Genomic DNA, 16,279 nt, shown 5'->3' on the forward strand with positions numbered 1-16,279 from the left:
GGACCCTGACACTCCAAGTTTTTACTCCAAAATTACCACTCTACTCTGGAGACCAGACCACCCTTCAGTCCTAGGTTCCTACCCCTCCTCAATTGCATTGCAAAGTGCATGCAAATCCTAGATGCTCCTAAGAGATTCCCCCGTGAACGTACTAAAAGTAATTGGGATCATCATCACCTATTTCACCCCACCTAATCAACGGCTCATGATGCCATCACAAAGGAATCCAAACCCATAGGTGACTCAGAATTTAAAATTTATATTATTATATTTGCTAGCAACGGGCAAGTGTTTCTATCACGGACGTCATTCCTGGCGCGTGGGGAAGGAATATCGATAAGAGGCATTGGACCATATATGTATATCAAGTTTACGAACAGGATGTGTAACGTTGACCGGCAAAACAAAAAAAATCAACCAACGCGTGGCGGTTGCCCAGGTAATTTCCTGAATTACCTTTTCCAATGAATATAAATATGAGATACAAGAAAAGCCTCGCCTGTGTATCTCACACAGAGAGAGAGAGTGGTAGATCTCAAGCCTTTTTGTTGCAGGGATCTTTTTGGGGCTATCAATAGAGAGCAATATAGAAAGAGAAAAAAAAGGGTGATGAGAGCCAACGACGGAGAAAGATAGAGAACAGAGAAAGGGGTCTGGGGCTCTCTTTCTCTATCTATAAAAATCCCACTACTTTGTCACTATGCTTTGTTTCATTTGATCCCATGCTCTTCTCGCTATCTCCGATCCTGCCTTTTTGTCTTCCGTGGAAGCCTCCTCAGATCGATTAAAACAAAACCACTTTTCTTTCTTAATTTTTCTTCTTCTTCTTCTTCTTCGTCTCTGTAAAAGATCAACAAAAGGAAAAAAGAGAGATATCATTTGGTCTCTGAAAATGGGTACTGGTTGGAGAAGAGCCTTTTGTACTACGATCCCTCGAGACCCAGATTCTTCTTCAGTATCTGAAAAGCAACAGAGAAGCCCTAGTTCCAGCCCCAGCCCCAGAAGCTGCACCAGGCTGGGCTTCTTCTCTGGTGGTAGCAGCAACCCTTCCACGCCTCGCTTGCATTGCCGAACCACATCAGAGACTCCAAAAACCCCCACTCTCAATGAATGCAATACTCCCAAGACCTCCTCCAAGAGCCCAAGAGCACTTCTTGCCTCAAACCAAACCTCCCCTCGATCCCCTCTCAAGTTGTCGCTCTTCAAGAACAGCTTCAAATTCAGAGTAAGCACTTCTAAACCATCACACGCAATCGAAAAATCATACACAAGTGTTTGAAACTTATTGGGTTGTTTTTTTCTTTGTTTCTACAGAGTAGCTGCGGAATCTGTTTGAACAGCGTGAAGACGGGTCAGGGCACGGCCATTTACACAGCGGAGTGCGCTCACGCATTTCACTTCCCGTGCATCGCCGACCACGTGCGCAAGCATGGCAAGCTCGTTTGCCCCGTCTGCAACACCACCTGGAAAGACGTTCCTTTGCTCGCCATCCACAAGACCCTCGGCTCCCAATCCCCTGACCAAAACGATGTCGTCGCCGTGAACAACCACGACACGAAACCAAAGATCGAAGAGAAAAAGATGATTGATTCTTCACCCAGAGCCCTTCAACCCAAGCCTGAAACACAACTGAAACCGACATCCTCCGATTCGAGATCCTACGATGACGACGAGCCGCTTCTCTCTCCTACTGCCGGGTCTCGGATTACCCCGATCCCCGAGGCGGATGAGAATGCCGAGGCCGACGACGTCGAAGATGAGTTTCAAGGGTTCTTCGTCAATAATCCCAACCCCCCGTCTTCATCGATCACATACTCCGACCCAGAAGAAGCGCCACCAAGCAGCGGCAGAGATCATTTGCGGAACGTCCGGGTGAGATTATTACCCGAGTCCGCACTAGTATCGGTGGGTAGGTCCCACGAGACCCACGTGGTGGCTTTAAGAGTGAAGGCTCCGCCGGCTCGCAATACGGCAGCGTCGGCACCTTTGGGCCGCGCGCCCATCGATTTAGTGACGGTGCTCGATGTCAGTGGCAGCATGACCGGCGCCAAGTTGCACATGCTGAAGCGCGCCATGCGCTTGGTAATTTCCTCGCTCGGCTCGGCTGATCGGCTCTCTATAGTAGCTTTCTCGGCTACTTCTAAGAGACTGTTGCCTTTGAGAAGAATGACGGGTCAAGGTCAGCGAGCGGCTCGGCGCATCGTTGACCGGCTCGTGTGCAGAGAAGGGACCAGCGTGGGAGACGCTCTGAGGAAAGCCAGCAAGGTACTCGAGGATCGGAGGGAGCGAAACCCTGTTGCCAGTATCATGCTGTTATCGGACGGTCAAGATCATGATGAGCGGAGGAGGGTCCACCACGCTAATAACAATCAACGTCAAGCTTCAAACCACGTGTCTTCCACTCGTTTTGCTCACATTGAGATACCTGTTCATAAGTTTGGGTTCGGGGACAACGAGCACGAGGCGGCTGAGGATTCCTTCGCCAAATGCGTCGGCGGCTTGTTGAGCGTGGTGGTCCAGGATCTGAGAATTCAGCTTGGATTCCCATCCCCTGCGGAGATCTCAGCCATCTATTCCTGCAACGGACGGCCCACAGTTCTCGGCTCGGGCTCCGTGCGGCTGGGCGACATGTACGCCGAGGAAGAGAGGGAGCTCCTCGTGGAGCTTAGGGTTCCCACGTCAGCAAACGTGGGTACCCACCACGTGATGTCTTTTCGGTGCCTTTACAAGGACCCGGCGACCCAAGAGGTGGTATACGGCAAAGAACAGGCTCTACTAGTGCCGCGTCCCCACGGCTTCCGATCGTCCACCCCCAGGATCGAACGGTTGAGGAATTTGTTCATCACGACCCGGGCCATGGCCGAATCGAGGCGGTTAATCGAGCACGACGAGCTGTCCAGCGCGCACCAATTACTCGCGTCGGCTCGAGCCTTGTTGTTGCAGTCGAGCTCGGAGTCGGCTGAGGAGTACGTTCGCAGCTTGGAGGCTGAGCTGGCGGAGGTGCAGTGGAGGAGACAGCAACAACAGCAACAGATGATGACGATGATGTTACAACGGAGGAGAGGGCACGAGAGGGACGCGATGGGTGCGAATATTGTGGATGAGAATGGGGAGCCGCTTACGCCGACATCGGCTTGGAGAGCGGCTGAGAAGCTGGCTAAGGTAGCCATCATGAAGAAGTCTTTGAATCGAGTCAGTGACTTGCACGGCTTTGAAAATGCCAGATTTTAATAATTTTTGGTCCCAAAAATATTTTTTTTTTTTTTCAAAAAAAAAAAAAAAAGTAACAGAGGGAGATAAATAGGGACAAGCTGCAGGAGACGGCGCGGCGGTTTAGCAGAGGAGGATGAGATAAGGGCAGCTTGTCTTTTTTTTGTCTTTCTGCTTATTCAATTCTAATCCACATCTCTTGACACCTGTCTTTAATGGACTCCATTTGTACTTGGTAGGGATTTATGATGAACAAACATCCCATAACATAAAAATGAGGTGTAAATGCTAGTGTAACTAATGGAGTTTGTCTGTTTGTTGAATGTAAAACCAACTTTTTATGTTGTCTTTTAAGTCTCTGATTGACGAGGAATGTTAAAGCATCTCCTTGTGTTTTCTTGGTGTTCTCGTGCAATGATATAAATGTAATTTTTTCATTCAAAAGGATATAAATGTAATTTTTTTAATTACATTTATGCCATTTTAAAATAATACAAGGAGATGTTCTAACATTTCACCTGTTTGATTTAGTCTACTTTAAAATATGCAATTTAAAAAAATAGTTGCTAATTGGGTTTTGAGGGCATTTTTTATTTGAAAAAATGTTTAGACACAAATACAATTAAGTATTTAATAAAATTATCATTTAACCTTAAGAACTATTATTTAGCTTACAAAATCATTTATTTTGTAATAATAATGTTAAGCCACTTACCATATATGTTATGCCCTTCTTTGGTGGGTGGTCCAGTAAGGACTATTTGGTTAAAGATTAAACTTTGAAAAAGAGTAGGACAACATGATGCGGTAGGTTGGACTTGAATGATGAGCAAATCATATCCAAATTGATAGTAACAAATGAGATTTATTTGTTTAAATAAATTTTGAATTGTTTTTATCATTTATTTGAACAAGTGATTTTGCCTAAACTTTCTTATATATACTGTCTAAATTATTAAAAAAAAAAAAAAAAAAAAAAAAAAAAAAAAAAAAAAAACTTCAAAAATCCTTACATGGTAGAGATATGGTGGGCTCTTTTAATTTTTTTTCTTTTTAAAATATATTTGCTCCTCCAATGGATTGCTACTTTCATGGAGGGAATTGGACCCATATGGAATTATTATTTAAACTTAAACATGAGGCCAGGGCACCTAGTTTTTGGAAAACGATGGAGCTATTGTTGCATTAAATGACCTAGAGACTTTCCTTCAAAAAAAAAAGAAAAAAAGAATGACCTAGAGACTTCATTCAAATGCCTTGAAAAATTATGGTTAATGGTTCATATTCAGTGATTTTTGCCTTTGAGATTATCTGATTATGCTTAGGGCCTAATAATTTATTTAAAAGTTTTAAAACTATTGGATATTTGATTTGATTAATTTTTTAATCTTTAGAATTATAATATTTTACTATACTTTTTAATTCAATGTCCACAGCGGTCCACTTTATTTATCGGCCTCTCCCTCATTAAAATTCACCAACCATGAATTTGCCTGACGTACAATTTTTCACATTAGCAACTTTTCTTTGGTTGGTTTATCAGCTTCTAAACATCCAGTTTGAAATAATACAGATTATCAATACATACTTAATGGAAACGTAATTTTTAAAAGAGTAGTTAAACGTTTGAAAAAATTGCAGTTTAGGATTTAAAAATCATATCTTTTTAAAACACACCCATGCATGCGATTTTAAAGCGCACTTACAAACGATACAGTTTTCGTGATTTTGTTTAAAACACGCAAAACTACTCTTAATCATTTGTTAATTTCTTGTTTATAAATTTGACTTAGGTGCTGTAAAAAAAAACTACAATATATGTGTTATAATTTTTTGGAAAAAGTACACATAACCCCCTCAAACTATCATTCAATTGTCAATGTTCCCCCCCAAAAAAAAAAAAAACTATCAATTGTGTCAATGTCCCCCCTCAAACTCTAAAAAAATGCCAATGTCCCTTCTAAGACCAACAAAAATACAAAAATAACCCTAAATTTTTTTTCAAGAAGACTCAACTGTCATTGGAAATTCAAAAAACTAAAAACTTGAAAAAAAAAAACAAAAAATTGGGGTAATTACCTTTTCCTCCCATGAACTACAAAAAAATTCGTGATGCCCCCATGAACTATCAACTCGACCAAAAAAGAGCATCAAACTACCACAGTTACATGTTTTACCCCACTCTATTAGCCTAACTCGTAAAAATACTTAAATACCCTCACTCAATTTATAAAATGACCTAAATGCCCTCAACTTTAAAAAAAAAAAAAAAAAAAAAAAAAAAAAAAAAAAAAGAGAAAAATGGGTGCTGCCGGAGGAGGTGGCTGTCACCCCCTTAGGTGGAGGGGGTGGCTCACGGCCACCCCGCAACTTGGGGGGTCACGCGGCCACCCCAATTTTTCTCGAGAGTGGCCGCACAGCCACTCCTTAGGCTGGGGTGGCCGCAAGCCACTCCAGAGGTAACCAGACCCACCTCTGGGGGTGGCTCACACGCCTAACCCTCCACCCTTTTCTTTTCTTTTCTCTTTGCTTTTTTTTTTTTTTAAAAAAAAAAATTAGTTTTTATATTTTTTTATTAATAAATTTAAACCAAATTAATAAAGCAATTTTTTTTTATCAATTGAGGGCATTTTTGTCTTTTAATCAAAATTAACGTTCAAAATCGGCATATTCCGTCCATGTTAACGGGTCTTACTAACAGAATGGGGCAAAATGTGTAAAGTTGGTAGTTAGATGCTCTTTTTTGTCGAGTTGGTAATTCATGGGGGCATCACGCATTTTTTGATAATTCATGGGGGAAAAGATAATTACCTCAAAAAATTTAAAAAAAAAACTGAAAATTATAAAAATATTTTTTTTAAAAAAAAAAAAAAAACAAACGAAAAAAAATAAATACCATTTTTTTTTTTGGGATAACTTTTGTTATTTTAGATTTTTTTTTTTAATAATTTTTTAGTTTCTTTTAAATTTTAATAATTTTATAAAGGATGTTTTTGTCATTAGGAGGGACATTGACAATAAAGTGGTAGTTTAAGGGGGTTATGTGTATTTTTTCTTAATTTTTTTTTCAATGTTCCAAATTTTTTTTCTACTAAAAGAACTAAAATTAAATTTAAACGGTTGAAAAAACTATAACACATCTATTGTATTCTTTTTTATTTTATTTATATATATATATAACAACTAAACCAAATCCTTTGCTCATCAGTCTTGGGGATAAAAAGGGCCATAAAGTGGGTCTACTCCATAGGCAGGTTCTATTAAAAACAGCTCCTTTTTATCTGACACCCAAATAAATCATAAGATTATCTAAAGTTGCTTGGAACAAGTGTATATCAAGAATAAAATTATCCTTTCTCCTGATAAAAGCTTAGCCTTTTTTTCTTTTTTCTTTCATCCCATTGTCTGGTCAATATTAGATTGTGATGGGATACCTACTCTTGGCGTGGTTTGAAATTAATTGGTGAGTTAATTTGGGCACCCACAGATCCTTCCACACGTCCAGGAATTTTATGTGTGGACTAATTGGTGAGTTAATTTGTTTTTTATGGTCATACGATTTGGTGTTTGTTACCTTGTTTGTTGTTCCTATGTTGGAGTTGCTTCTTTTTTACTTTAATCAATTGGTTTATTTTTCTAATATAAACCAATAAAAAAAAAAACTCTAATGGTTTATGATGTTTCACCTTTTATTCTATCGCTCCTTCCGTAAGATTTAAAAGTTATCAAACTTTGAGGTGAAACCTGAGAGATGGCTAGAGCTGACTTTTATTATATTATTCTTTAAGATTTAAAAGTCATCAAATCTCTTCCTAAGATTTGCACCGTTATTTGATATAATTCATTTCGTTCTCTTATCATTAACTTTTTGATGTGAGACGTGGTAATTAGACCATCCAGTCAAATAGCTTACATTAAGCACGCGCGACTTTGGACGCGCACACATCATTAATTGACATGTCATACCAAAAACTTAAAAATTGGACACATCAAAAAGAACTAAAAAAAAAATTAACCCTCTATTGTGGGGAAGGGGTGGCCCCGTGATTACTCCCATCCGTGGTGGGAGAGGGTGGCCTGCGACCATCCCTCCTATAATTGGTGGGGTGAGTGCTGCACGGCAACCCCTTCCTACAACAAAAGGAATGGCCATGTGGCTGGCCACCTTCTCCCAAAGAGCTAATGGTTTTCTTTTTTTGGCTTGGTTAACATGTTTGTTTCTTAAGTTCTAGGCTAACGTGGCTCATTCACCGTGGTGTGTCTAATATAAGCTAATTGACTAAATAGTATGGACATGTCTTTTTTTCATTGGACATGACCTGGCCAAATGACCATGTGTCTCTTGTCACCCTTAAAAAGTTAACCTAGTCATTTGATAACTTTTAAATCTTAAAAAGAGAACATAAAAAATAAAATCTCATCAACCACTCAAGCTTCTTTTTTTTTCCTTTTCTTGAAAGAAAAGATAATATATATATATATATATATATATATATAAAAGAAAAAAAAAAGCGCAATTAAAAAAATAGACAGAAGAATTTACGTGATTATATCTATAACTCAGCTTAACATTTTTAATAATTGAACCACCGAATTATGTGTTACATAGAAGAGTTAAAACCTCTGGAAAAGTTTCAGTATATATAGAAAGAAAGAAAGCAAATCATGCACGCTCAGAAGCGATGGTCACAAGGGATCCCAGCAGGCAGCAGCACTCACTTGTCCAATCTATCGCCATCTATGATTGATTCCAAAAGCAATTCTATCTATATATGTTTGTAGCATCAGAAACTCTCTTCTTCTCTGTGTTTCTCTTTCTCTCTCAGCTGTACTGAAAACAGTGGGAGATCGTCTAGTCCACGTCCCAGCTCATGCCCCACGGGCATGCACGGGCCACATACATCAATGAAACTTACACCGACCAACGGTGGGGACGTCGACGTTACAGCCACTGGATCAAACAGGCCGGCACAAATGTAGATAAAAAACTCTTGTGAGTCGACTTTGACTATATGGGGGCCGGGGACCGTTTTTCTCATCTTCATTTCGATCGTACATCATTCACGCTGCGAAGTTTTCTCCTCTGTTGGGAACACCTACAACCAGCTAGCTCCGCTTCTGCATGACTTTAACAACATGTACGTACGTTTGTGAAGAAGCTAAGTGGCCGATTGGTATCCAAGCAAATAGTCGTCTAAATTGCTAATAATTCGATCAATTATTGATCAAGATCAGAGCTCACGTGTGGAAACTTTTCTGCCCGGATATATAGCCGTACAGTTCAGAATTTGTCACTCGATCCATCCCACATGAACTCTTTTATAATAGCGGCTAGTAATTTGAACAGTTATTGATAAGCTGTTAGAATTTGTCCCTCGATTGATCCCACATGAACTCTTTTATAATAGTGGCTAGTAATTTGAACAGTTATTGATAAGCTGTCCGGATAATTGGCTAATCATTCTAAAATGTAATCGGGACAACTGGATCTCCGCCTGAATTTTCTTATCATAGTTGTTCAATTCAAACAATTTAGACAGTTAATTGTTGTGAATTCCAATCCGGCCGAGGCACGTGAAAAAGGTTGTTAGGTTTGACTCGAAATATATGCTGTGTTGGCATGGAAGAGAAAGCCCTTATAACAAGTACTCTCTTATCAAGAATGGGGGGAGTGGATGGGCCCAATTCCCTGAAAGTGTTGAATTATTTGTCCTTGTCAAGGCACGCGGTTGAGCGGGCACTGTCTGGGTATTCTGATGCTGATGGAGAAAGTGAGCTCAAATTGGAACCCTAGTTAAAGGGCCAAAAAGAATGAAAGGGAATCAGGTTGTATCAAGTGTTAAGAGAAGACTAATGATGTTTAATTAGTAGATTGTTAGACTGTTTATAATTTAATGTTGGAGTAAAAATAATTAACTATTGGATCAACAAATATATAAATAAATAATAAAAAAAATGCTACTTTGTAATTTTTTATCTTTCTGTCGTCATTCTCCTATGATATGGTATATATTGCTAGTTTATCATTGATTTTTTTCTTTTTTTTAATTAAGATTAATTTAAAAGGAGATTGAAAATGTCATGTCAACAGCTAGAGAATGATAAGAGAAGGACACACGAGAATACTAAATAACACATCTCAAAAAAAAATTATCAGTGACCAATTTTCACTACTACATCGTCTAAGTTATATATATTGTTTAGTCCTATAATGTATAGTTTACTAAATAATATTATTCTTTGAGTAATACTATAGGACAAAGCCAAATAAAAATCAAGGGGCATGGTCGCCCTCAAAGTCTTCAAAATCTTTTTCGTATCCTCTGAAAAAATTCATGACATTAACGATTAGTCTCTTCAATAAAGGCTGTTTTTCCAATCCAAATGAAATCATTTAAGTGATCTCTCTCTCTCTCTCTCTCTCTCTCTCTCTTTCTATATGTATGTTTTGTTTGTATGTGTGTTTGTTTGTGGACAATTAATTAAGCACAGAAGGTTGAATTCTTTGTCGATTCTAATAAAATTTTCTAGTTTAATTTCTCACTCGATCAATTATCAATATTTATTCATTAATTAGCGATTCAAATTTATAATTGGATGGCTAAAATATTACGGAAAATTTATTCAAATTATATTTCTTGCATTTCTTCACATACTCCTAAAACTTATCTAGTGATTTTAGTTAAATTAAATAGATAAAAAAAAAAATATATTAAAACAACGATTACGCTTGATCAATTACAGAAAATAACTGTCCTTTCCATGCATGCTTGGTTGAACTTGACTATGAATTTTCGACTAATTATATTCTCAACGAGTACTAAACAAGAGATATGAAATAACGATTTCGTTGAAACTTAATTAGTTCCAAAATTTATCCAAAGGTCTTACATTATTATTAAAACTTAATAATATTCTAGCTATGAATATTGTTATTTTTTTTTTATTATTTTTTTTTAATAAATTAACATATGCATTGCACAAATTTATGATAATATAAAATATACAAGTAGAAGAGTTTGGCTTACCGCAAGTGAAAAAAGTTGGAGATTCTTCCTCAACCGTGCAATCTCCACCGTTTATTTTTGCACAGTAAATGCTTAATTAATGATTTTTTAACTGGATGCAAACCAAACTCGATCTCTTCTAACATTTAACTGATCGATTTTATATGGGATCCCCATTCCCCACCTAGCTACAATATATCTAGGAGGCTTCCCCACCTATTTCTCAAAGGGTACTGGCATCACTGCGAAGCTATTTGGAGAAGTCGAGTCTCAATCCATGTACAGAGGATTATTATGGGGGACCAACATACAGCATCAGAGTAATTAATTGGAATTGCCTCGCTCGTCCTCACCCAACTTACTATCAATGATTGTTAACCGTAGACAAAACATGGCCCATGCACGTACCCACTGTAGACACAGAGAGAGAGAGAGAGAGAGAGAGAGAGAAGATGCTTTGCCTTCAAGATTTGACCATTTCAGGAAATGCAGGTGGTCCTGTTCATGGCGAAGATGGACCCTCAATGGTAGGGCTTAATTTGTCCGAGAGCGCGCTATTCGACCTCTTGTTGTCTCTGCTCGCTGCCTTGTTGGGCTACAATGACTTGGGATATATTCGACTCCAACCTCAAACAATGGTCTTCGATCACTAAGCTATCAAGCGTTAGTAAAAACAAAACAAAAAAGAAATTCTGGCTTATTTATCACTTTCCTAGCTACTTGGTGTACCTAAGCTCGAAGGAATATGGGGCTATTGGTGTTTCCAGCACCACTAGGACCCAGAGGCCCGTCAACCAAAGGGCTCCTTAGGCCCAAATACAGCCAAAAGTCTTTCGTTACTAAAGAGGCCATGAGGCTCACCTACCGATGGGCCCGAGTGCATGTCGAAATGAGCAACAGTCAACGGGCTAGGAAGAGGCCCGTTGGTCAGGGTCTCGAGAGTCCTAACAAGGTAAGACCCTTCATCATCTCGTACACGGTCATTTTTACATCCTCACTCTGTCAATTTGTCCTTCTTTCTACTCATTCAAACTTAATTATCAGAGATGGTTGTGCCGAACTTCCGGTTGACCTTCCTCACTGTTGGTTCTTTTTCCAGCCTTCTTCCGGTGCCATCACACTGTATCGACACTATTTATCACCCTTTATTACCTCATTATGCACTATATGAAGTGATAAATATGATAAATGATGAAGTAATTAAATATTAATCTGACAATTTCTATCATTTAATTTGAAAAGATGGTTGAGATTTAAAGGAAAATCTACTCGGTAGAATTCGCTAAATCCATGTAAGATCCATAGACTAGTTAGTAATAGAAAGATGCCAACTTAATCACATTCACCAATCACCAGATAAATCCAAGGACGATATTAGTTACAAGCTCATCTCCATATTGAAATAATCAGTATATTAATTACAAGGATAAAGTGTATTCCAGATACATACCATAGACTCTATGGAGAAATCAAACATTACATGGATTAAGCTCACCTTACAATTTCTCAACTTGTATCCTACATAGCCGAAAGGCCGCTAAAAAACAGGCTCAGACACATGAAGGAACCTCAAATAACAGTTAGGACGAAGTGTCTTTTACACCAATGAATGAATTGATAGAGGTCCCCCGGCCCCAACAGGAACCAACGCCATTTATCTATCCAATTGAAGATTACAACAACAGTGCCAGCACTCTAATGACAAGGTGAGGAAATTTTTCCTCTTATTCAATTTTGAGGAAGTAAAAGACGTGTGTGCCGTTAATGAAATTTGTCAAGGGAGCTTACTTCTGGTTTTCAACCTTGGCTCGAATCTTCTGTTCTAACACAGATATCTCTGTGTCGAGGCTGAACATTCTATTAAGAGCATGCATATTCTCAAGGGTCTCACTCAGGGTCCGGCTGTCACTCCCATCACATCTCAGATGCTGCATTGGCCCATGAAGGAGCTTGTTCACTATACCTCGGCTAAGATCCTCCACAGCTTTCCTTGTTTTCTTTGGAATATCATCACCCATCTTTGACAAGCATTTTTCTAGCTCCGCCATTCTGATTCTTTCAGCATAAGCCCTCAATTTCTTAATGGTAGGAACGGTCTCCAAAGAATCCCTCCATGCTTCAAATTGTTTTGATTCCTCAGCAATAATAGATTGCGCTTCCATTGCTTTCCGAAGGCGATCCTCTTTATTAGCAGCCACTACCTCCTTAAGGTCGTCAACATTGTAAACTCGCACATTTTCAAGATCTGTGATGCATGAGGCGACGTTACGAGGAACAGAAATATCAATGAAGCGCCTCAAACCCCCAACTTCAGGACCAACAGGGGGAAGGTCCTTAACATGCTCTTTCAAAAACAGTGGGGTTTCTGATGCTGTGCTAGTGAACACAACATCTGCTTCAGCAGCACAAATCAGCATCTCTGTGAGGGGTTTGTATATTATCTCAACACCCTTCAACTCTTCACGGATGGCTGCAACTCTCTCCTCGGTTCTATTTACAACCACCATCTTTGTGCAACCTTTTGCTGCTAAGTGTTTGATCACAAGCTTCCCCATCTTGCCTGCTCCAACTACCAACATTTTAGCAGTAGCATGCGAGGATTCAGGGAGCTTCATTAAGGCCAGTTCGACAGCAGCAGAGCTAACGGAAACTGCCCCAGCCGCAATGTTAGTCTCAGTCCTAACACGCTTTCCGACTGTGATTGCATGCTTGAACAACCCACTAATGTTCCTACCAAAGCCAACAACTCCTTGCCCAACTTTGACAACTTGTTTAACCTGAGCAAGAATCTGACCTTCTCCAAGGACAAGAGAATCGAGACCTGCTGATACTTCAAAAATATGCTGTGTAGCGTCTTTGTTATAAAGCAAAAACCGATGTTGACAAAGTTCTGAAACAGGGATCCCACTTGTCTGCCAAAAACAAGCAAGAATGTTTTACTAATACAATCACAATCATGAAATTGTGATAGGATAAGAGCACATTACTGCTAAACAGTATCAACAAACTCTTGGTGAATGAAAAGACCGCAAACTACATGGCTGAACAGTAAATCACTAAAGGAAAAAGAGTAAGAAAAATATAATGGTAAATGATAATAAGAAGTAAAATCATTGGACAACAAAAACCACTGGGACAAATTGGGTTAAATAAATTGTTCAAAAGGTCACATGCATGACAGATCTCAATCAGAAAGCCATCTGCAGACTTTTCTTAGCAAAATTCTATACATGACCAATCCATTTTGTGTTTGACATCATCACGCAAGGAAATTCTCTTTTATTGGACAAGTTAAAAGAAATTCTAAGGTGCAACAATTTGAATGGCATCTAAACCAATTCACATATTGATCAAGAGAAGGAGAGCACCTTTGACATCCATTCAGTCACTTCTTTCACACCACGATGCTGAGAGAGAGCTACAAGATATATCTCCATTCTATTGCAGGTGCTAAGAACAGCAGCTTCTTCTATATGATTTAAATTACACAGCTCCCCAATGGCTCGAGGCCATTCTGCTTCTGGAATGGCAAGTTTTTCACGCATTTCAACTGGGGTAGTGTGAACACTAAGCCCAATTACCACAATGCTACTCCTTTCTTTTGTATATCCTGGAAAAAAAAAGGTCTGAACAGTTCAGTAAAGCTTTGTTACTAAAAGCTTTTAATGTATTGTATTCCCAAAAGCATTGCAGAACCCTCAATAAAGCATTAAAAGAATAACAAAATAATCAATGTTGCATAGGTACAACTAGAAATCGTGCATTAAGAGTTAGGCCCCATATCCCTATTGATTGTTTTGAAAGAGATCGTATATTAAGGATTTATATTTTACTTATACTCAAGCTATCATATCTGGTGGATATAAAATTGCAGGTATGGCCCAGATGATGTTGTATAATAGTCCTACTACCCCAAAATCTAAAAGTTAAAATCATAAGTCTGTGAATTGGGACTCAGTCTTTAGTAAATCTTATCACAGATTTTGGAAGTGCTCACAATAATTTTCTTGGATTTTAGAACTTACTTCTGCACACCCCCATCCCCAGCTTTAATCTTAAATCTAAAGATATTATTTGGTAAAGAAAACACATTTTTTTAAGTTCACCAGGAACCAAGAAGGATGCAGGATAATACTCTATTTAATTGGCTACAGTATTAATAAAATTAGCAACAACATTGTTTTACAAAATAAAAACCCAGAGTTCAAACAATAATAAAGCGTCAACTTTCCATTGGCAGAAGGTAACATATAATCAACAAAATTGTGTAACCGTTTGAAAAGAACGAAACATCATAAGAGGAAGCGGTATATGTGTGAGAAACCAAATGCCCATCAGCTAGCAAAGTAACATTTGAAATGCACCAGAAAGCAAGTATACTAGCAAATAGCCTACTTTAATTTTGTCCAGAGGTTTTGTACGTTATGGTAATAATGTTTTATCTTCTAGACTAAGAACAAAGACGAAAGAGTAAAAAGTTAAGTCAAAGCATAATCATATTAAACTGCAGGCAGAATAAATTTCTTATAATTGACTTCAAAAATATCCTAATAACCATATATACGAATGAAGAGGCTTTGGAGCCGGTGAATCACAGAGATGCAGCCATTAAGATTCAAACCGATGTTAGAAACCACAAAATCTCTCAGGAAATGATTTCTGGCATGTCATAGCTATCATCAATATTCTTATGATTTCTTGAGATGCAAGAGAATCATCAATTTCCATACTTCTCACCTATAATAGGATCCCTACATAATTGAAGGCAAAGATAGATGGTTATGTCAGAATAATCGAGAGCACACAATCTTAAGAGGAACATTCAACATGCAAAAACAAATACATATATCATAAAAACCATCATAGATTCCACAACAATCGAAATATCTAGATATGCAATTCACCAAAGCAACAGAAGTGGAAACCAAAACAGGAAAAATTCAAATTATCTAAGAACCAAAGCCACAGAAAAAGAGAGAAATGCGTGCTATTACGGTCAGCAGCGGAGGCCTTGAGCAGCTCCAGAGCGGAGAGCTTATCGGTCTGAACCAAAGCATTGGAGGCAGCGACCTCGCACCTCACTCCCCTCTGAATTAGAGCTCTTCTGCTCCGAATGCGCTTCCAGAGAATCGGAAGATGAGAAGAAGGCGAGGCCCACGACGACGCCGACGAAGATTTCAGGAACGGAGCCTCCAATTTGGCACCGGCGAAGCTCGTCGTCGAGACTGCCATCGCTTCAGCCACCGAGACCGCTAGTCCAAACCCTAACCCGAGATTTCACAGAGAAAGAGAAAGAGAGATTGAGACCCTGTGGAGTTGTTCAACGAGTAGTATATAACTATATATGAGTTCGTTGTGTTTGATTAGTCAATCAGAGGGGGTTTGGTTTGGTTTGGTTTGGTTTGGTGGGTAGAATGTACAGAAGTAAAATTTGACCTTATGCCCTAAATCTAAATGCCTAAATCCAAAAAATTGGCCTAGACCTAAATTGGGAATCCGAGAAAATTTGGGGGAATTTTGGGATTTGGGAGGCTGAGAATGGGTGGGGGATTGTGATTTCTTTGAGTTCTGATTGGCGGGTGGGAGTGCACGTTTTATCCACACTCTTTCCCATCCACTATCTCTCTCCCTCAGCCTCAATTTCAGCCTGTCCACCTTACTTGGATCCCACTTTATTGAATTAAGGATTTTGGTCTCTCTCTTTTTTTCTTCTTTTTTTAATTAATATCTTTGGTGTAAGAATGGCAAGGAAAATCAAACCACCCCCAATTGCTTACTAATAATTGACTTTGCAAATTATTTTTTACTCCATCTTTATGCCTATTTAATTTATGTAATTGATAACAGGATTCATTAACTACTTAACAATCCAGGACGGAACCATGGGAGAATTACCCTCTTTATTAGGCTTTATGGGGGTTAGTTTGGTGTTTTAAAACAATGTACTTAATTGCGTTAGAATTCATTGATTGAGTTTACTGTGCAGTTGTAATTTTTAACTTTTTTTTTTCTTTTTTTAAAAGTAATTTAGTCAACTAGTTACTAGTTACTAGGAACTAGTA

At 38.7% G+C, this 16,279-nt stretch overlaps 2 protein-coding genes across 2 annotated transcripts; one reads left to right on the forward strand and one right to left on the reverse strand.

The window, feature by feature from the left end:
- Nucleotides 1–497: 497 nt before the first annotated feature.
- Nucleotides 498–3,558, forward strand: LOC133870627 (E3 ubiquitin-protein ligase WAV3). The gene is made up of 2 exons (XM_062307791.1): nucleotides 498–1,225; nucleotides 1,315–3,558. Exons 1-2 carry the CDS (start codon nucleotides 893–895, stop codon nucleotides 3,229–3,231), a joined length of 2,250 nt encoding a protein of 749 aa, XP_062163775.1. The 5' UTR covers nucleotides 498–892; the 3' UTR covers nucleotides 3,232–3,558.
- Nucleotides 3,559–11,591: 8,033 nt separating this feature from the next.
- LOC133870517 (glutamyl-tRNA reductase 1, chloroplastic-like) lies at nucleotides 11,592–15,794 on the reverse strand. The gene is made up of 3 exons (XM_062307679.1): nucleotides 15,212–15,794; nucleotides 13,586–13,827; nucleotides 11,592–13,129 (listed from the first exon to the last, which is right to left on the reverse strand). The coding sequence occupies exons 1-3, from the start codon at nucleotides 15,447–15,449 to the stop codon at nucleotides 12,002–12,004; spliced, it is 1,608 nt and encodes a 535-aa protein (XP_062163663.1). The 5' UTR covers nucleotides 15,450–15,794; the 3' UTR covers nucleotides 11,592–12,001.
- Between the last annotated feature and the right edge of the window lie 485 nt (nucleotides 15,795–16,279).

Source organism: Alnus glutinosa, chromosome 6 (assembly GCF_958979055.1).
Source record: "Alnus glutinosa chromosome 6, dhAlnGlut1.1, whole genome shotgun sequence".
Lineage (NCBI taxonomy): Eukaryota > Viridiplantae > Streptophyta > Magnoliopsida > Fagales > Betulaceae > Alnus > Alnus glutinosa.